The sequence below is a fragment of the Mirounga angustirostris genome, unplaced genomic scaffold (assembly GCF_029215605.1).
Source record: "Mirounga angustirostris isolate CCGP_5_RB_7025 unplaced genomic scaffold, mMirAng1.0.hap1 SCAF_9, whole genome shotgun sequence".
Lineage (NCBI taxonomy): Eukaryota > Metazoa > Chordata > Mammalia > Carnivora > Phocidae > Mirounga > Mirounga angustirostris.
The window spans coordinates 41,930,014-41,952,655 of record NW_026991717.1 but is presented as its reverse complement, the minus strand read 5'-3'; the positions used below and the strand labels follow the sequence as shown (position 1 = coordinate 41,952,655).

At 37.0% G+C, this 22,642-nt stretch overlaps 1 protein-coding gene across 12 annotated transcripts in view; it reads right to left on the bottom strand.

Moving 5' to 3' along the window:
* Nucleotides 1–22,642, bottom strand: part of HERC1 (HECT and RLD domain containing E3 ubiquitin protein ligase family member 1) — a 190,223-nt gene that overhangs the window by 118,954 nt on the left and 48,627 nt on the right. For all 12 annotated transcript variants that reach the window (XM_064570326.1, XM_064570331.1, XM_045899900.3 and 9 more), the window contains exons 3-13: nt 21,839–21,934; nt 17,222–17,416; nt 15,874–16,185; nt 13,588–13,684; nt 12,875–13,018; nt 11,657–11,784; nt 8,177–8,321; nt 7,911–8,082; nt 5,940–6,074; nt 5,458–5,623; nt 84–209 (exon numbers count right to left, since the gene is read on the bottom strand). In XM_064570326.1, coding sequence (XP_064426396.1) covers nt 84–209; nt 5,458–5,623; nt 5,940–6,074; nt 7,911–8,082; nt 8,177–8,321; nt 11,657–11,784; nt 12,875–13,018; nt 13,588–13,684; nt 15,874–16,185; nt 17,222–17,416; nt 21,839–21,934 — 1,716 coding nt within the window. The remainder of the gene's footprint in view (nt 1–83; nt 210–5,457; nt 5,624–5,939; nt 6,075–7,910; nt 8,083–8,176; nt 8,322–11,656; nt 11,785–12,874; nt 13,019–13,587; nt 13,685–15,873; nt 16,186–17,221; nt 17,417–21,838; nt 21,935–22,642) is intronic.

Below are 22,642 nucleotides of genomic sequence, written 5' to 3'. Positions count from 1 at the left end.
TAATCAATAGCTTTATTTCCCTCTCAGTCTATTTCAGTGTCTGTGATATTACTGGTTTACTTAGATACCATGCAAAGGCTCACCTGTCCTTTAGATAAGCTTTCCCATCTATCAGGTCCTTGGGGTAAAAGAGAATGAAGCAATTCCATACGTTCTCGTAATGGAGGTAATAGCATGGTTGCTCCCACTGACAGAGTTTCAATTACCACCTAGTATCAAAAAAGAAAAGTGTATTTACGGGCCTACGCCTTATCTTTTTAACAGAAACACATGAAAAATAAATGCACTGACTATTAGGATCACGGAAATCTGAAGAAGGTAGATCACAGAAGTCTGAATAAAGTGACATGAAAAAAGAAAGCAAGCAATCCTTTACATGTCTTTAAGTATACTAGAATACATATTTTATTGTTATGTTAATCACCATACATTACATCATTATTTTGTGATGTAGTGTTCCATGATTCATTGTTTGCGTATAACACCCAGTGCTCCATACAGTACGTGCCCTTTTTAATACCCATCACCAGGCTAACCCATCCCCCCACCCCCCTCCCCTCTAGAACCCTCCTCAGTTTGTTTCTCAGAGTCCATAGTCTCTCATGGTTCGTCTAGAATACATATTCTGAATTTGCCACTTATAGCTAATCATCATCCAACAAATATTTAATACCGACTCTATAACATTGGGCCTGGTAAGACTCTTTGCAAAGTGCTATAGATGCAGAAATGAACAAGACAGACAAAAGTCCTGCTTTCATAAGCCTATAGTCTAGTGGGAAAGAGACCCTGAGCAAGTAATTTTAAGTGTGAAAGGAGTCACATATAGGGAAGTAAAACGAAGTACAAACTTGAATGAACACACACACAGGTAACTAACATGGCCTATGGGCTCAAAGAAGGTCTCCCTAAGAACTGGGCATTTAGTTAAGAATTTTATTTTATTTTATTTAAAGATTTTATTTATTGGGGCATCTGGGTGGCTCAGTAGGTTGGGCATCTGCCTTCGGCTCGGGTCATGATCTCAGGGTCCTGGGATCGAGACCCACATCAGGCTCCCTGGTCAGCAGGGAGTCTGCTTCTCCCTCACCTCCTAGCTCGTGCTCACTCATGCTCTGTTGCTGTCTTTCTCAAATAAGTAAATAAATTTTTTTTTAAATTTTATTTATTATTTGAGAGAGAGACAGAGGGCGTTAGAGAGAATGAGCATGAGTGGGGAGAGAGGGAGAAGCCAGCCTCCCAGTGAGTGGGGAGCCCGAAGTGGAGCTCAATCCCAGGACCCCAGGATCATGACCCGAGCTAAAGGCAGACGCTTAACCGACTGAGACACCCATGTGCCCCTAAGTTAAGAATTTTAAAACAAGAAGGACTTGGACCAACAAATATCCAGGTAGCTATTAAGAACAGATGCATTATCTTAGGCCTCATAATTTCTCAGGGACATAGCTTCTTTATCAGTAAAATGAGGGTGTTGAACTAGAAAAAAGAAACACTTGATTATTAAGAGCTCTTATAAATTTAAAATACAATGGAAGAAATTTTAAAAACCTCAATAGAAGGTTTAGAATATAAAATTAAATTTCTCATAAAGTAGATGGGGGAAAATGGAAAACAGGAAAGAAAACACAAGAAAAATTATGAGGACCCATCCAGGAGGTCTAGTATCCCAATAATGAGTTCCAGAAAGAGAAAACATAGAAAACAATGAAGAAGAAATCAATATACAATATACTTCAAGCTAACTTCTTAAAACTGAAGACTGTGAGTTTTGAAATTAACAGGGTCCACCCAAGTACAAACCACAATGGTTAACAACAGACCCACATCAGTTCATATTATTTTGAAATGTGAGAACACAAAGGACAAACAGAACTTGCTATAGAATCCAGGGAGAAAAGCAGATTTCCATACAAAGGATAAAAACCTGAAGAGCGTTGATTTTCTGAGTAATAACACTGAAAGCTAGAAGACAATGACTTCTACGGGAGCATGAATTCTTAACAGGAAAATGATTTAGATTAGAATTCTATGCCCTCAACTATTCATGAAGATATTCAATTCACAAACTACTTCATTGTGAGTGTATTTTCAAGGAATATTTTTCCTAACTACCCTCTCTCAGAAGCTACTGATGGAGGTAAAAACCCAACAGACACCACCTTAACCAAGTGATCATGGTCAAAATCTCCAGTAATAAGACACACCAGTAATAATACACCAGTACCATGAATCCCATGATGTGGTATACTGAGGACACATCATCATTTCTGTGGCATTCTTGCCAAAAATGCATAACCCCAGTCCAATCATGAGAAAACAACAGAGATATTCAATAAAATAACTGACCAGTACTCACAAACTGTCTAAGTCATGAGAGACAAGGAAAAAATGAGGAATTGTGACAGTGTAGGAGACCAAGGAGAAACAATAATTAACTGTAATATGGGATACTGAATAGGATTCCTCAAAAGAACAAGGACATTACTGGAAAACTGATCAAATTTCTTTTTTTTTTTTTAAAGATTTTATTTATTTATTCATGAGAGACAGAGAGAGAGAGAGAGGCAGAGGGAGAAGCAGGCTCCCAAGGAGCAGGGAGCCCAATGCGGGACTTGATCCCAGGACACTGGGATCATGACCTGAGCCGAAGGCAGACGCTTAACCATCTGAGCCACCCAGGCGCCCTGATCAAATTTCTAATAAGCTGTTTAGTGTAATGATAGTATGAAGCTAATGTTAATTTCTTGGTTTTGATAATTGTAATATGGTTATGTATGACATTAGCATTGGGAAAGCTGAGTGAAAAAACTATTTTTTATGCAACTTTTCCTTAAGTCTACAAATGACTCAAAGCATTTAAAAAGAAACAAAAAAAGAGCAGCAACAGTGAGTGCTACAAACAGATTTAGTTACTAGAAGTTTCAGAGATAAGGAACAGAAACAGCTTTGTACACATCCTGAGAATTCATCTCCCAAGGACTCTCCTAATAGAGTAACTACCAAGGACAGTCAAGGAATAAATAAACAATTTCTAAAGATAATTTTTAAAATTTACTTTCCTTATTTTATTCCAGTACTTTTTGACCTTTTAAAAATACTACACTTTAATTCCTGATAAATATTGAAACATCAAAGTTCCCATTCACCACCGGGTTAATATTTCTTCTACCCACATGCCAGGGATACGTCTCTCCAGTTGAAAAATGAGTTATCCTTTTTGCTTTTTTTTTTAATTGACATGTCATAAAATTCACCTTTTCTAAGTATAAAATTCAGTGGTTTAGTATATTCACAGAGTTGTGAAACCATCACCCCTATTCTAATTTTAGGACATTTTCATCACCTCAAAAAGAAATTCTGTGTCTATTAGCAGTCACTCCCCTCTCTCCCTCCCCCAACCCCTAACAACCAATTGATTTACTTTCTTTCTCTATAGATTTGCCTACTCTGTACATTTCATATACATATAATCATATAATATGTGGCCTTTTGTGACTGGCTTCTTTCACTTAGCATAATGCTTACAAGGTCCAGTCATGTTGTAGCATGTTATCAAAATCTCCTTTCTTTTTACTCCTGAATAAGATTATCCTGGTACAGACATACCACATTTAGCTCATCCATTTATCAGTTGACAGACATTTGTTTATTCCGCTTTTTGGTTATTATGAATAATATTGCTATGAACATTCCTGTACGAGTTTTTGAGTGAAAATTCTCTTGGGTACAGACCTAGATGTGGAAATGCTACATTATATGGTAACAATGTTTAAGGAACTACCTGCTTTCCAAAGCAGCTGTACCATTTTACATTACCACCAGCAATATACAAGAGTTCCAATTTCTCTACATCCTCACTAACACAATCCTCAGTCTTTTTGATAATATCCACTGAGTGGGTGTGAAGTAGTGTTTCATTATGATTTTGATTTGCATTTCCCTAACGACTAAGGCTGTTGAGCATTTTTTCATGTGCTTTTTGGCCATACGCATATTTTCTCTGGAAACATGTCTATTCAAAATTCTTTGCTCATTTTTAAAGCTGGGTTATTAAAAATAAATAAAGTTGGGTTATTTATCTTTTTTATTGTTGAGTTGTAAAGATCCTTTATATATTCTGGAAACTAGAATATTTCTTTTTGAGATTTTATCTATTTATTTGAAAGAGCAAGCATGAGCTAGGGTGGGAGGGTCAGAGGCAGAGGAAGAAGCAGACTCCCCGCTGAGCAGGAGTCCCCGGAAAGGGGTGGGGGGGGGCCTCGATTCCAGGACCCCGGGATCATGACCTGAGCCAAAAGCAGACACTTAACCAACTGAGCCACCCAGGTGCCTCTGGAAACTAGAATATTATCAGACATATGATTTACAAATATTCCTCCCATTCTATGTATGAGTTGTATGTTCATTTTCTTGATAATGCCCCTTGAGGCATAAATGTTTTCCATTTTGATGAAGTCCAATTTATCTCTTTTTTTTTGATTGCTTGTGCTGTTGGTGTCATATCTAAGAAACTATTGCTTAATCCAAAGTCATAAAGATGATGTATGAGTGGATAAGCAAAATGTGATATATACATACAACAGATTATTATTAAGCCTTAGAAAGGAAGGAAATTCTGACACATGCTACAACATGGATGAACCCTGAGGACATTATGCTAAGTGAAATAAGCCAGTCACAAAAAGACAAACAGTTTATGATTCTACTTATATGACATATTTAGAATGTCAAAATCAAAGAGACAGAAAGTAGAATGGTGGCTGCCAGAAGCTGGAGAAAGGGGAGAATCAGGAGTTACTGTTGGGTGGGTATGGAATTTCAATTTTATAAGATGAAAAGAATTATGAAGATGGGTAGTGATGATGGCTGAATATTATGAATATATTTAATACCACTAAGCTATATTTAAAAATGGCTGAGATAGGGGCACCTGGGTGGCTCAAATCAGTTAAGCGTCCAGCTCTTAATTTTGGCTCAGGTCATGATCTCAGGATTATGAGATCGAACTCCGCATTAGGCTCCAAGCTTGGAATGGAGCCTGCTTGAGATTCTCTCTCTCCCCCACCCAAAAAAAAAAGGTTAAGACAGTAAATTTTACGTTATATGTATTTTGCCATAATAAAAAATAAAACTGGGTCCCTGTCCTCAAAATTTATCCTCTGGTGGAAAAGACAGACATGTTTGTGAACAGACAACTACAATACAATGTGATGCAATGAGAACACATACAAGAGAAACCTAACCTGGCAGGAGAGCAGAGAATGAAAGGCTTCCCAAAGATGACATCTGACCTTTGTCTTAAAGGATGAGTTAATCAAAAACATTTACTTCCACCAAGAAAAGGAGTAAGGGAAACAGCATCCAGTTGAAGTTTTCCAATATATGGTTGAATTTATGAGCTACAACTTTAGGGAAAGATGTGGCTTGAGATACAGATTCCAAGTCCTATATGCTTACCTCTTGAATTTCATCTGGGACAGTTGAATCCATCAGTCTGAAAAGCAAATTTCGAAGTGGACCTGCCTGTCTCCCAAGAATGCTGGTAGCTACCCCTCCCGCAAGTGCAAGAGCAAGGTGATTTGAAAGCAGCTTCAGGCACAGCTTGAGGAAATTGTGGTGTTCCCTGAAACCAAACAAAGTGCTGTGAACTTCTGGAACATAAAAGATCATGTGCTATCCAGTTTGGGTAACATTTTTTCTCTTTAAAAATTTTGTCAAATTATGACCAATAGTGATTTTTAAAACGTGATTCATGAAATTATGGGTAACTTTTCCTAAAGGTCATTATCAATAAGTACCTAAGTTTAGCTCTTTTTTAGATTCTAAAGAAGTTTAATATAATTGAGGGGAAAACAGAACAAAAAAGAAAAGTCAAGCTCAAAATGAGTAATTAACAGACATAACACACACACACACCAATATACATATATATAACATACCTTGATGAAGGGAAAGGGAGTGGGGGAATCTCACTGTTTATTTTATCACAGTATCTCTCAAGAAAAGAACGCAGGTGTGAGAAGGTACTCTCTTCAAGATCTACACAATAAGGTCGGTGCCATGCAACAACTTGTCTAGAAGGAAGCATAAGAAAATCATGTAGTAGGGCGCCTGGGTGGCTCAGTTGGTTAAGCAACTGCCTTCGGCTCAGGTCATGATCCTGGAGTCCCGGGATCGAGTCCCGCATCGGGCTCCCTGCTCAGCGGGGAGTCTGGTTCTCCCTCTGACCCTCCCCCCTCTCATACTCTATCTCATTCTCTCTCTCTCAAATAAATAAATAAAATCTTTAAAAAAAAAAATCATGTAGTAACCTTAACAGGGGAATTTTCACACATGATCAAAAACAAAATTTAAACCATTAATAAAGCTGAAAGCCTTCACAAAATATACAGAAGGCCTTCTTAATTATAAAAGTGAAAACCCTTCATTTTAGCAACCAAGGAAAACCAAGAATTTGCTATCCCTCAAGTTCTTCAAAGAGAAAACATATAACCACAACCTGCTTTGAAAAGTTGGATATTCACTCACTTAAAGGCAAGACCTGAGTCACAGGATCTACTACAGTCTTCTGGTTCTAAGGGTCTATAAAATGTATATTTCATATTAAGAAAAACAACCTGACTCTATAGAACAATAAACTGAAAGCTATTAAAAGAACAACTCCTGGGGCACCTGGGTGGCTCAGTCGGTTAAGCATCCGACTGTTGGTTTTGGCTCAGGTCATGATCTCACGGGCCATGAGATCAAGCCCCGCCATCAGGCTCCACACTCAGTGGGAAGTTTGCTTGGGATTCTCTTCCTCTGCCCCTTCCCCGACTCACATACACTCACACTCTTGCTCTCAAATAAATAAATAAATCTTTAAAAAAAAAAAAAGAACAACTCCTAAAGACTCTTCTGAAGACTGTCAAGATATTGGGAACCAACTATCTACATATGAATTGGGAAGTTGCAAATTTAATATGAACAGCAAATTATTTATAATCAATTCATTATATTTTTAACTTTTGTTTTGGAGGGTAATTATCTATAAATGTTTTTACTGGTAAGAATGTCATAATAAATAAAAAAAAAATGTCATAATAAATCCATCTGAATCAAGGGTCTGGAATGCAAATATAATCTATGCCAAGTTTAAATTAGCCCACATGCATCTGAAAATATCTGAAACAATCCTAAAATTCCTTAAAATTCACACTCCTAATAAAAATCATCTACCTGATTTTCTAAAAAGATATGGTTATCTCTTTAGGAAAAAGCTAAATTTCTGCAAAAGCAACTTCCTTTGTTTAAAAGTATAGCCACTGCTTGTTTTAAAAAAGCCAACCAGACAAAGGCCACTGAGGCTAATCAACTATTTAATAAAACCTAGCTCTGGGGCACCAAGGTGGCTCAGTCAGTTAAGCATCTGCCTTCGGCTCAGGTCATGATTCCAAGGTCAGGGCTGGGATCATGACCTGCATCAGGCTCCCTGCTCAGCAGGGAAGTCTGCTTCTCCCTCTCCCTCCCTCCTCACTCATGCTCTCTCTCTCTCAAATAAATAAAATCTTTAAAAAAATAAAAAATAAAACCTAGTTCTGACTGTATTTTAATGTAACTTCCTCTTAATATGCAGACATTTAATTTTTAAAATCAGATCTAGAGACAGAGAAGGAATTCAAAATGTTTAAAAGACACTTAAATCAAGAAACTATCTTAAATAGAGGGTATAACTTATAACTTCTTGCTTATATAATATAGCCTCAACACTCAAATCGCAAGAACTCTAGATGTCATTTTTGTGACAGTAAAAAAATCAATACTAGAAATGTTCAGAAGGGCATTTTATGAACAAAGTACAATTATTTTTGTTTTCACTGGTGTTTCTGTTGTTATTAGAACACAAGAATTTTTAAACGTGGCATGCTTACCTATCCCTAGGAAGAGCAGTCCATGCCAGACTATGTGATGTTCCAGCAGAGATCTGCTGAATAGCTATGCCATCTAAGCCACTCACTTTTTTTGGCTTAGTAATAGGACCTGTGGAATTTCCTTGGCCACATTGCCCCATTGAGTTATTGCCCCAGGCATAAACTTCATTATCTAAAAATAAAATAAAGAAAAACCAAATTTAAATATAATACATTTATAGAAGATAATAGTTAATACTATTTCTTTTAAAAACAAATGACATTACCATGAGAAAGAGCCAAACAATGACTGTCTCCAATAGAAATATCAACTATTCTTGTGGCAGCCAGTTCTTCAATAAGCTTGGGTCTCAAAGCAGTAGCTTCTGAAGAACCACAACCTAGACAAGCTCCACAGCCCCAAGCATAGACCTGAAACAAACAGAAAAGCACTACATATAATATCCTGAGATATTAGGTTGAAGACTTACGTTGTTTAAAAATAAATATCATCTAGGGGAACCTGGGTAGGGTAACTGGTTAAGTGTCCAACTCTTGGTTTCAGCTTAGGTCATGATCTCAGGATCATGAGATGGAGCCCTGCATCTGGCTCCACACTGAGTCTGGAGCCTGCCTGGCATTCTCTCTTTCCCTCTCCCTCTGCGCTGCCCCCCATCCCCCGACCAACTCACGTGCACGTGCACGCGCTCTCTCTCTCTCAATAAATAAATAAAATCTTTTAAAAAATAAATTAAAAAATAAGATTGTGGCTTGATACTAAATAACTTTTGGGGTGCCTGGGTGGCTCCATCAGTTAAACGTCCACCTTTGGCTCAGGTCATGATCCCAGGGTCCTGGGATCAAACCCTGCACTGGACTCCCTGCTCAGCAGGGAATCTGCTTCTCCCTCTTTCCCTCCCCCTGCTGTGTTCTCACTTGCGCTCTCTCTCTCAAATAAAATCTTGAAAAAAATAAATAATAACCTTCTGCTGTTAAAAATAATATTTACTGTTTTGATTGTTAAAGATTTTATAGTTATTTATTTTGCTGTTTTTAAATGTTCACTATACAGGCAGACAAGCAGCTGAACTGAAAAGAAAAATAACTGGTCATAGAAAAAATGGAAGGATCTTAGAAGGATCTTAGCAGCTTAGAAATACTGTTGCTATCTTACAACCTCTCTTTCATATGTTTCCTACTCTGTCTACAGGTCTCAACAAATATTTCTTGGTTAATTAGACCAAGGTGTGAACATATAAAATGAATTATATAAGTCACAAAACTGATGTTTATGATTCAGTTAAAAATCACATACCTCATTGTTATAATAATTTTAATGATCACTTACAAAGAGGGCCATGTGAAGCAGTAGTCAACACAGCTCTCCGATCAGCTTCATTTTTTTTTTATTTTATTTTTTTAAAGATTTTATTAATTTATTTGCGAGAGAGAGAATGAGAGACAGAGAGCATGAGAGGGAGGAGGGTCAGAGGGAGAAGCAGACTCCCCGCCAAGCAGGGAGCCCGATGCGGGACTCAATCCCGGGACTCCAGGATCATGACCTGAGCCGAAGGCAGTCGCTTAACCAACTGAGCCACCCAGGCGCCCTTCATTTTTGGCTAATTAATACAACAACCACCACTGACTGATTTAAGAAGCTTAGGGGAAAGGTGAGTTGAAGAGGAAGATAAAAGGGTGAATGCCTATCAGATGGGCAGCCCAAAATCAAAACAATTAGCAAACTGAGTGACTTTTTTTTCCTTCCGTGAGTTCTGGTAATATCATATAGACTCTTACCCTTATGCCACTGGGTTCGGTAATTTTTTTGTCTTGCAATTCTTTCAGTAAAGATTACTGAGAGGTTAAACCTCTTAAGCAAAAAAAAGAGCAGCAAATATTTGTACCAGTTGCTAGAGAACTACTTAAGACAAGAATAGAACAAAATTCCAGTACACTAAAGGTGTATGTTAGAAGGGGTTAAGAACTAGACAAGTAAGGTGAAAAAATACATAGTCAAAGTCATTCAAAATTTCCTAAATCACTCATCAAGTACAATACAGTTCTGTCATTCAATAAGATCCATATAGCTAGAGTCTGCTCTTGCCGTGTTCCTCTGGCTGAACACTAGATGAAGAAATATCTGGCTTGTATTTAGGGACCTTGCTGTATAAAATATACATACGGTATTTTTCAACATAAGAATCACACTTAATATGATGGGAAGTCAGCAGTGAAGTGGCCTGAGAGGACTGAGGGAAAAACAGATGTTGCTCATCTCATGCTCAGCAAGTATAATAGTAAACAGAACTACCCTTGTCATTTAAACGTATTTCTCTCTCACTTTATTTTTTCCTAAGTATATATATTTGATTTCACATAACTTAGCATACTCATGATACAACTCTTCTATATAGCAACTAACTCACAAGTTCCTTTGAAATTCAATGTAATAAATGTATTATCATTATTAGCAACTAATAGTTGAACAGTACTTGGTAATTTATAGAAATTTTCAATTCATGTAATTACCTTATATGATCATTTGTAAGCAGAGCAGATATCATTACCCCTCTCATACCAAAGAACCACATGATGATCAAGGGAAGTCTGTGATTTGCCTATGGCTATACATTAAGCAAGTGAGCATCTTCTGGCCTCAATTCATAGATTCTTACCACAAAACCCATAGTGAGGAAGATGTAAAAGAGAAGTTCCAGGTTTTAAGGCAGCATCCAGCATTGTAACAAATGACTAATGTAATGAAATATAGGGTAATGAATAGTTTGAGTTTGATTTTTTAAGACACAAGGCATTCTAGTCTCTTCGAAATAATTACACTATACGCTAATTTCAGCTTTGCTGTTCATCATCTGCCTTGTGAATTAGTCAGAAAACATTTTTATACCACTACCTGGTACGTAATGGATTCCTACATGTGAGAAAAAGAGTGGTCAGCTCACTTTCTCACTGTGGTTGCTAATGGATGTAAGAAGAAAATTATCACTAAGTCTATCACCATACCTGGACCCTCTCCATCACCAACAAAAAACAGAGAGAAGTCAAAATATGCACATAGAGGTTCAAAAGTTAATAAAGGGATCGTAAAGTTCTGACTACCCTAAGCCTGACTAGCCCTTTCTTAGAAACACCTATCCCTCTCAGATCATCTTCCATATGGAAATTTCTCCTTACCCTCTTTTGATCATCTTCTTGCCTTCTTAGTTCCTACCACTGGTTTCAACAAGATCTATTCACACTTTCTCCCACTATCCGTAATTTTTAGGAAAAAATTTAAAGGGTGCTGAGTGCTAAAAAAGTTTTATAAAACCTGTTAATACAAAGAATGGGGCTGAGGACGGGTTTATCTGGGTCACACAGGCCAGGTGAGAAAATCTGGTTCCTTTGCAAATACTCTACCTCTTCAAACAGGAGAAAATACTTCATTTCAATAGATGCCTTTAAAATGTTATTTTTTTAAGGGGCGCCTGGGTGGTTCAGTCGGTTACGCGTCTTGACTCTTGGTTTCAGCTCAGGTCCTCATCTCAGGGTCCTGAGATCGAGCCCCATGTGGGACCCCATATTCAGCATGAGTCTGCTTAAGACTGTCTGTCTCTCTTTCTACCCCACCCACACTCTCTCTCAAATAAATAAATCTTAAAAAGTAAAATGTATTTTTTTAACTTTAAAGTTTAATTATGATTATTACTTTTTAGTCACCTACTCCTCTGAAATAATTTAATCCTTTTATGATCATTCCTTATTCCTACCTGCCCTGTTGATGTTAAAGCAAGTGAAGACTGGCTTCCAGCACAAACTTTGCGAATGAACATTCCTTGTAAAGCTTCAACAACTTTAGGTTTATACACTCTGTTAGTATCTCCATGGCCAAGTTTGCCTACCAAAAAAAAAAAAAAAAGCACATTCAAGTTAAACAATTTATTTGTTTTAAAGAAACTCTGTTCTTTTACCTAAGTATTCATGTTGATAAATATCACTCATCTTTCTATCACTAACCTGACAGATGTGCAAAACTCTGTTTCTGACAGCAGAGGAGGTGAACAAATGAATGTTTTTGTTACAAGAAAGAAACAACCAACCAACAGGCTTCTGAATCTTAATTTCAAGCAATTAAAACCACTTTAAGAGAGATATGGAAAATTGTTTTTCTTTCTCTACTTTTAGTGGTCATATTTCTAACTTCAAATCTGCTGATGTAATAAATAGGTTGTAACAAGCAGTTTGTATGTATCTAATTATTTTTAATTTTTGAACAGAGCCAATAGTTCCTGAAATAGAAAACTTGGCAAATCACTAAAGAAGAAAAGCAAATGGCCAACAACATATAAATTCAACCTCACTAAGAATCAAGGAAATATTAATTAAATACCATTTCACTACTGAAATTATTTTTTAATACCAATTGTTGTTGAAAGACATGGGAAAATAAGCAATCTCACACTGCTTTGTGAATTTGAATAAGCAAATTCACACTGTAGTTGTGAATAAGTGGACAAGGATTTAGTCATTCGTTGTATAGTTTTTGATACAGAAAAATATTTGGAAACCATCTAGGTACTCAATAACAAACTGATTTTTTTAAGTTGAATTACAATTACATAAGGGAATACATTGAGCTACCTAGAAAAATGTATAGCCAGAGAAAGATATTCAAAAAATACTGTCAGATAAAAACCAGGTTATAAAATATCTAAGATATATACATGTCTGCTTTGGTTTTCAAAAAAGACATCTATGTGGAAATACATGTACATGTTTATATAAATACATATATACTTAGAGGTCTACCTATGTAAGTTTTAACAATGGCTATAGCAACATTCATTGAAACAGTTCATTTAAATTTCTAAAATTTCTACTCATCTTTAGAGTTTTCCTACAATAGGCATGTACAACAGAAAAGTACATTTTTTTTTAAATCTCAAGAAAACAAGCCCAAAGCTATCAATAAATAATTTTTTACATACCATTGTCTCCTCCTCCAAAAGACCATACAGTTCTCCCATCTTTAGACAAAGCAATAGTATGTGAACTGCCACAAGAAACCTCTCCTACATTGCTAATGTCTTTTACTAATGTTGGAATGTTACGGCTATTACTGTCTCCGTGACCTTGGATAAAACACACACAACAAAGAATAATGTTGTTAACTCTTTCTTTAGGACATTACTTCACAGGCAGAATAAACATTTTAAGTTAATGATAGAAATGAGGTGTTTTTAAAGTGCAATTAAATATGAAAGACAGAATCATTTCCAGTATCTATCTTCTCATCCAATCTTCTAGACTGCTCTCAAACTGAGACACACAGTCCCTTCAGTGAATCATTAGAATATTCTATATATGCTCCTCTCCCAGCACTTGTCTAATGCTATCTAGTATCATGCTCATATCAACTTGTTTTCACACACACTTCAGGATCATGACGGTATCTTTCTTGTCCCTGAAATCCTTCATGTCTGCTCATAATAGGTACTCAGTAAAGACTTGCTAGATTTAATTACAGCTTAAATTTCAGCATTAGAATCCAGGTATTCGCAGTATAAAACTGTCTTCCTCTGGGCTAAAACTAACAAAATAATTAACAGTTTTTTGGCCTATTAAATCTAGTCTCACTGCTTCTCTGTAACCATCATTTCTATTTTTCTGTGAGAGTGACTTCAATTTTAAAAAAGCTTACCTAGTCTTCCAAAGTCTCCTTCACCCCATGTGTATAATTCACCATCCTCTGTGACAGCAGCACTATGTCTGTACCCAGCAGACACACAAACAACTACCTGCATGGAACACAAAGCACACCAAGATGAAGAACATGAATATGCTAAAACATATAGTTCAGATTTGATCTTATGCACAGAGACTTCAGAGATACTGATATTCACAACTTATCCAGAAGTTGCCATGTACAGTTGTAGAGGCTGTGCCCAGGACAAGGGTGCCTGAGGTCATGAAAGTGCTGAAATACAGCCTCTGCTCTGTGTGCCAAGCCAAGAAACCTGGCTTCCACCCGAAGAAGATGATAACTTTCCTTAATTCACGCAAAGGCACTGTGAAGGTTAGCAGGAGCCCTGAACACATCAATCTAATCACTTGCAAGAATACTGTATCACGAATCAAGTCTTTACTCAAAGAGTTGGCAGGGGCTAAACACGCATGGAACAATAAAAAAATATAATGTTAACATAAAACCTACAGTCCTGGCTAATCAAGAAAAACTCATTACATAATAGGGATAATTCTCAAAAACATAGTGACTGTTACCAATGCAGAAAGATCTAAGCAGTATATAAGCTTATATTAATTAAACTCTTAGCAGTATCTCTTTACCCTCAATTAGCTGTACAGTTGATGAGTAGAATCAGGGGAATAAGAGTATAGAGCAACATAATTGGGAGATGACTCATAGCTTTTACCACTGATCAAAATAGTGATTTAACAGAAAAAAAATATCTATACTAATTACTCTGTATCTTTTCAATCTCCAAAAATTAGAACTCACTTTAGAAAATTCAAAATTTAGATTCAATTAAAAATACTGAGAACCATGCAATGCCTGGGTGGCTCAGTCAGTTAAGTGTCTGCCTTCAGCTCAGGTTATGATCTCAGGGTCCTGGGATCGAGCCCTACATCAGGCTCCCTGCTCAGCTGGGAGTCTGCTTCTCCCTCTGTCCCTCCCCCTCAACTCATGCACAATCTCTCTCTCTCTCTAAAATAAATAAAATTTAAAAACAAACAAATACTGAGCACCTAATACATTCTGGATAATATGCTAAAAACTTCTGAAATTTTTATCTATAAGTTATTAATTTACTTTTTAGAATAGTTTTCCTTTATGACATTCATACTAAGTTATATTTAATTGGCAATGTTTCCATTAAAAATATAATATAACATAATAAAATAAAATTAAAATTAAAAAATAGGACATTAAAAGGAATACAAGTAAAAAAATGTTTAAAGAATTGGAATTAAGGAATAAAGAAGGTGCTAGAAAGACTAGAAAAATACAACTTCAAATAGTATTTATCTGAAAATTTCCTTAGAGCCCCATATTCATACTCTTATCAAGTATCCCATGATGCTGTCAAGTGGAATATTCCAAAGCTCACTGCTTTGGGGCTAATGTCTAAGTTAAAATACTATAAGTTATAATAAAGTAAAATTCATTTGATAGCCAATCTTGTCAGACAACCTCCCATGAAGGAAAAGTGTCCCAACTTGCAATTCTGGTATAATATAAATATTTAAACTTTAAAAGGGTCTTACATAAAAAAACTTTTGTAGCAAGAATGTAATCTTAAAATAGAGGAACCTGTATAATTGCACATAAGTTCAGGGAAATACCTTCACTTCTTTAAAGGTAAAATAGAAATTAGAAGAGGAGATGTAGGTTCAGTTTCTAATGGTGCTAATTATTTGTATGTGATCTTAGGCAAGTGAGTTAACCACTCTAAATGTCTCATTTCTATTAAGATGCCACCTCCTCCAACCTTATGATCTCATTACCTAATATCACACCCCACCCAAGTTAGTATCTAATACATTACTCAATTTTTTCTTTATTATTATTTGAAATTATTTTATGTGCTTACTTATTATCTATATCCACAGATTAAAAGCTCCATGAGACCACGGATCTTGTCTGTTTTGTTCACTACTGTATGTCTAAGGCCTAAAACACTGCCTGGCACTTGGAAGATACTGAACAAGTATTTGTGAAATGGATGATTCTCAGTTTCCTCATGTGAAATGAGAACAATAACTACCTTAACAAAGTTGTTATAAGAATTAAAATTAAGTAATGTATGTGAAAGTGTTTGGTAAACCATAAGGCAAATATACAAAATATAAAAAGGATTTGGGGGTGGGGGGGAACTTCAGAAAGAACACATCAAAATCTGAAACATATAATCACTTATAGCACAGCACATCTAATTACTTTTAAATACAAAAAGAAAGCACATACCTTTCCCTGCAGAGGGCCCTGAATAAGCTTGGGATATTTCTGTGTTGAACTATTTCCATGTCCCAGTTTCCCATAATCACCATCTCCCCAACTGAAGACTTCTCCTTCTGTTGTAAAAGCTAAGGTGTGACCATCAGATCCTTTAGAAGATGAAACCTTTTTAATGGACCTGTGAGGTTCAAATGTTAACTTTTTTAAAGTGGACTGATTATTAGAATCTCCAAGGCCCAGTCTCCCATAGCTGCCTTTACCGCAAGCTCTGACAGAGCCATCCGTAGAAATAACAAAAGTGCAGTATTGTCCAGCTTCAATCTATAAGCAAAAAAACAGAACAGTAAAATAAAATGCTTCTGTGAGAATCAAAGTAAAATATTTAATGCTAGTTTTATCAAAGAGGTTCAAAGAAGTCTTTAAAAGCAGAATATGGCATGAATCTCCAGAGATATTAAACAGAAAATTAAGAAAACTATTAATGGCCTTTTCATGGTGACTTTATTTTGAGCTCAAATTAATGCATATTTTCTCTCTTCAGGGTATCTACCCTGTCATGATTCAATAAAACAACAAAGTAAAATGTTTTAGCCTCATCTTATAATTCGTGGGTGAAGGGCAAGGAATAAAATTATCTTATAAATTCCTTAGAGTCCATTATGGCAAGGACCATACAAAATGTATTTTACATTCATTTGGAAAAAACCTAACTTTAAATGAAACTAGTAATAAAATAGAAAGTTGTAGCTTGGCTAAAAGGTAGCTACAAATATAAAAAGTAATCATAATAAGAAAATAAAATGCCAATCTGGCAAAAGGAAAATTCCGGCTTTTGCTTAGTCTTATTTACCATTTGCATTGAATACAATGGTTAAGTCTGTTGTCATTCATAATTCTTTTAAAAAATCCAGCTCCTAATTTAATTTTTTGAAACTTGGAAACCATGTTATTAGGGAAATGGAATAAAAATTTTTTTTTCTGTTAAGATGAAAAAAGTGATACAGCATGGTATATAGAAACAATATAGATAGGGGCGCCTGGGTGGCTCAGTCATTGGGCGTCTGCCTTCGGCTCAGGTCATGATTTCAGGTCCTGGGATCGAGCCCCGCATCGGGCTCCCTGCTCTGCGGGAAGCCTGCTTCTCCCTCTCCCACTCCCCCTGCTTGTGTTCCCTCTCTCACTGTGTCTCTCTCTCTGTCAAATAAATAAATAAAATCTTTAAAAAAAAAAAAAAAAGAAACAATATAGATAACAAACAAGAATCTTCACTCACTTAAAAAACCAAACAAACACCTCTTAACACTACTTAGAGTAAACCGTGTCATCTACCAATGCGTAAGATATGCAGAGAACTCACAGTCTGAGCATCGGAGAAACTGGGAGCCAGTTTGGGCTGCAGTATTTTCTCCTGTGTGCCTTCCACCAGCTGATGGCTGCTGTTGCTCCCCCAGACATAAACCTCACAGGTTTCCGAGACAATGGGGGCATCACCAGTCTGAATACTGTCTGGGCTAGCACACGTCCTTGAGTAATCAGACGCCATTCTGCAAACCTATTAAAATTAAAAACATGCAAAACATAGGCAAGACATTCTTAATGGAGACAGCTTTATAAATGTTGTCTGAAATTACTGTTTATTTTCCTTACTTCTAAAACTCTCAACTGCTCAAATAACCTAAAAACAATACATCTAATTTTAAATACAGTTGGCTAGACTACTTACTCCTGCAAAAGATACTAATAAAAGTGGCAAAACTGAGGAGGAGGAGACACATAATCAAGACTTTTTTTTAACTAATAATTATTGCACACACAGCATTACAGAAAAAAAACTTAACAAAGTAGAAGGGGCGCCTGGCTGGCTCAGTCAGAAAAGCATGCAACTCTTGATCTCAGGGTTGTGGGGCTTGAACTTTTTAAAGTTTACTTAAAAAAAAAAAAAAATTGATAATCCTATCACCTTAATACAACGAATGTTATCTTTTTTACTTGTGTTCTTCCAGAATTTTGCATATACACATTCTTTAACATAGTTATCACAGTGGATATAGAAAAGTGATGAAATAAAAGTCACCTAATCTTCATGAATGAACTGTTAATTTTCCACCTAATGTAAAAACCCCAGTTTACTTAACGCTTTTATTTATTTTTCTTTTTATTAACATATGATGTATTATTTGTTTCAGGGGTACCCGTCTGTGGTTCATCAGTCTTACACAATTCACAGCGCTCCCCATAGCACACACCCTCCCCAATGTCCATCACCCAGCCACCCCATCCCTTCCACCCGCCTAACCCTTTTCTTTTAAATAGGACATTTATTCTTTTTGTTATATAAGCCATTTTTTAATTTTTTAAAAAAGATTTTATTTATTTATTTGACAGAGAGAGACAGCAAGAGAGGGAACACAAGCAGGGGGAGTGGGAGAGGGAGAAGCAGGCTTCCTGCCTAGCAGACAGCCTGAGGGAGGCCTCAATCCCAGGACCCTGGGATCATGACCTGAGCCGAAGGCAGATGCTTAACGACTGAGCCAGCCTATACAAGCCATTTTTAAGAACATAGTTTTGACTACATTTTTCATTACTCTTTAAGTAGAGAAGCTCAGAAACGGGGCTACTATATCCCAAAAGGACAACAACCTTATGATTCTTGAAACATACTATAACAAACTGCTTTCCACAATGGTTCTACTATATATCACCAGCAGCATATTTTATGTATACATGAAATAAAAATCATCACTTATTTACCATCTGTGTTGAATATAATGGTAAAGTCTGTTGCCATTCATAATGCTTTTTAAAAACCACATTTCTCCACCTGCCGTCCCCCACAACCCTGCCAAAAGGACAGGACCCAGGGTGGCCATCCCAGTTGCCCTAACCAAGGAATACGTCTATATGAGAGTACCAGTCTCACTGCATCCATACCAATAATAAGTATTATGCTTTTAATTTTTTGCAAACTTAAGTGGGATAAAAGAGGATGCATTATTTTAACTTGACATTTCGTTATTATAACAGAACTAAAGTTTTTCTATTTATTTGTTTACCACTAACTTCTGCCCATTTATTTATTAGGGCTTAATGGATTTTTAATTGGCTTATATGAACTCTATACAGTAAAAATATTAACTCTGGGGGCACCTTGCTGGCTCAGTCAGTAGAGCATGTGATTCTGGATCTTGGGGTCGTGAGTTAGAGCCCCATGATGGGTGTAGAGATTACGTTAAAAAAAAAAATTACCTCTTGACTACAGCTGTTAATTCTTTTGTCTGTGCAGTAGTGTTTTTTTGCTCAAACAAAACAGAAGGAAAACCTTCAAAAGTCAATCTTCAAAAGCCCATTAAATGGAAGGGGATAGAATAATTTTAGTCAGAATCATTAAATAGTAACCAAAACAACAGGATGACATGTGTGTTAAACATTTTCCAATGAACATGAGGACAGTTGTGAGAACATACAAAATATGTGTAAGTGAAGGCTGCCAGTCCCTAATAAAAGATCTGAAATTTTGCTGGAGACAAAAGGAGGGTAGTGGGGCCAAGAGTGTTAGAATTTTTTAATCTAAAGATCTATTACAAGTTTTATATGATAAATCACAGCTCTCCTCCTCCAACCCACATCCCCCAAAAAAGAGCAAGAGAAAAAAAAATTACTTATAGGGCCTAGAAATGTATGTTTAAAAACTGGAGCAGGGACAGGGTAGAAATCCTGCAGCAGCAATGTCATTTTCTAAACACCCTGATTCACTACACAGAACAACTACAAGGCCAAACTTCAAATCCACACCTAACACTCACAACAAAACTAAGTGACAAAGGTACCTCCAATAACTCTGAAATATAAGCAGATGCAGACAGATAGTCTGGAATAATTTGATGTGTCAGAGAGCAAGAAAGCTATGAAAGTTTATTAGGCCTATATCAAAAGAACTTAGTGGGGGCGCCTGGGTGGCTCAGTCGTTGGGCGTCTGCCTTCGGCTCAGGTCATGTCCTGGGATCGGGCCCTGCATCGGGCTCCCTGCTCTGCGGCAGGCCTGCTTCTCCCTCTTCTACTCCCCCTGCTTGTGTTCCCTCTCTCGCTGTGTCTCTCTCTCTCAAATAAATAAATAAAATCTTCCAAAAAAAAAACTTACGGGGTGCCTGGGTGGCTCAGCTGATTGAGCATCCGACTCTTGGTTTTGGCTCAAGTCATGATCTCGGGGTCGTGGGATCAAGCCCCATGTGGGGCTCCACACTCAGCAGGGATTCTGCTTGAGATTCTCTCTCCTCTCCCTATGCCCCTCTTCCCGCTTGCACTCTCTCTTTCTCAAATAAATACATCTTTAAAAAAAAAAGAACTCAGGAACCACCCTAAAGAGACTACTCTAAAGACTACTGGCCGGGCGCCTGGGTGGCTCAGTTGGTTGAGCGACTGCCTTCGGCTCAGGTCATGATCCTGGAGTCCCGGCATCGAGTCCCGCATCGGGCTCCCCCTGCTCGGTGGGGAGTCTGCTTCTCCCTCTGACCCTCCTCCTCTCATGCTCTCTCTCATTCTCTCTGTCTCAAATAAATAAATAAAATCTTAAAAAAAAAAAAAAAAGACTACTGGCCAAAGATGAAACAATATGAGCTCCACTATAGATAATAATTTAATGGGTTAAAATTCAAACAGGTTTAAGTCTATGGGTTCATAATGATATTTTTCAAATGAAATCAACTGGTCTACTTTGGAAGATAACAGACCAATTCATTAAACTGGACACTAGTATATAAAATCAGTGTTAAAATTTTTAAAAATTAGACAGACATAATCAAGCATTTAATTCAGTCTTTCTTATATGAACTGAAGCAGAGTAACCAAATAGTTGATAAGGGAATCATCTTTATAAAAACATTCCAATGAATAAATAAAAGAGGAATGATACAATTAAAATATCACCATTTTGCAACCAATGAATTAATAAATGTAGTCATTAAGCATCAAGAGTTGCTAATACCACAACAAGAGAGACAACCAGAAGGAAACTGATGAACATGGTCATCACCAACACCATGTATAGTCTTGCCAAAGGGATCAAACCTAGGATCCATCAATCCTCAGGTTAAGCCTCTGGATCCACCTGCCAATTTGCAGGAAATAAATAGGACACAGTGAACTGAGTATGAGTAATCAATCAGCAAAAAGCCCAGGTTCTGAACAAAAACATTGAAGGGAAAGAAAAAAATGGAGGGGAACCTACAGATTAACAGATTTAAAAGACATCTTTTTTTTTTTTAAGATTTTATTTATTTGACAGAGAGAGACACAATGAGAGAGGGAACACAAGCAGGGGGAGTGGGAGAGGGAGAAGCAGGCTTCCCGCTGAGTGGGGAGCCAGATGCGGGGCAATTCCAGGACCCGGGGATCATGACCTGAGTCGAAGGCAGATGCTTAACGACTGAGCCACCTGGGCGCCCCCCCCCCTTTTTTTTAATAGGCAAGACTGCACTACAGTGCCTAGGAATACACACCTGGGTGACACAATGATAAAGAAATGCAAGGAAGTGATTACTCTAAAAGTCAGGATAGTGGTTGCTTAGGGGAGAAGGACAGGGGTTAAGACCAGGACATGAAAGAGCCATTTACAATCGTTGGTAGTTTTATTTCTTTACCTGGGTACAGATTAGAAGGCTATTTATTTTATAATAATTCGTTAAGCCTGACGTTTGTTTGTATGTCTTTCTGTATCTGTTTTTATTTAAAAATTTTTAAAGTTACCTGCACATGATACAAAGCTCAAAATGAATAAAAGTGTATATACACTGAAAAGTATGTCTTTTTCCCATTCCTGATGTCAGACGCCCTAGCTCCACTTTTAGGGGCAAACCCTGATGCTACTTTCTTCTGCATCCTTTCCAAACACTGAGTAATTATTTTTAAGGGATAAATATATGCTATAGCATTTTATGACAAAGTAATTTTTAATGTAAAAGCCATGATTATTACATACCTCTTCAAAGAGACATAAAGCTGCCTCATAGAGTGAGCATAAGCCATCAGATGTTCTGGTTGGTTCCCTCCACTGACTCCGATCAGCAGATGAACCCTACAGTTTCAGAAGGAGAGAGACACATGTATTAAAATCACTTAAATATTCCACAGAAATATCTGAGGAACTGTATATATGAGTATGAGCACTAAGATCAAATCCTAACATGGTTATGAAACCAACTTTTACACAGAAGTGTTACAAAAGATGGAGCTATAGAGTGAAACAGTAAATTAAGTGTCAATCCCTCAATGACTTTATTCAACAGTCTTGGGCTTGACCTGGAAACAGACAAGGAGGCAGAATTTTGCAAATTACATATTATTTGGGTGGCCAATATCCAGTAAAGGAGGCCCTCGGAAATATTCTACTCTCCTAGGGCTGCCTTGCCCACCTGTCCCTGAGGATACAGGCAAGTAGAACATAGCCAGCTTGAGTGACGACCTTGACTAGAGCAGCAGAAAGTCCATTCCTTCCTTCTTAGTTTCAGTAAAACTGAAGTCCCACAAATCAGTTCATGTAGCTACCTGACTACACTAGCAACAAAGCATCTTCTTCCCATCATAGTTGAGGAATCATAGCACCTCTCGGAGACTCTCCAGAGTAGGGCCCAATGGCTGTGACCAGAAATCATTCTGTCATTGACAAATGACAAACCAGAAAGTGAACTTGATCTCACTGCTCCTTCAAATTCCCAAATCCTTAAATCTTTAGATCACAAATGTCAAGTTCCTTCTCTGATTTAGCAACCCTATAATTGTGAAA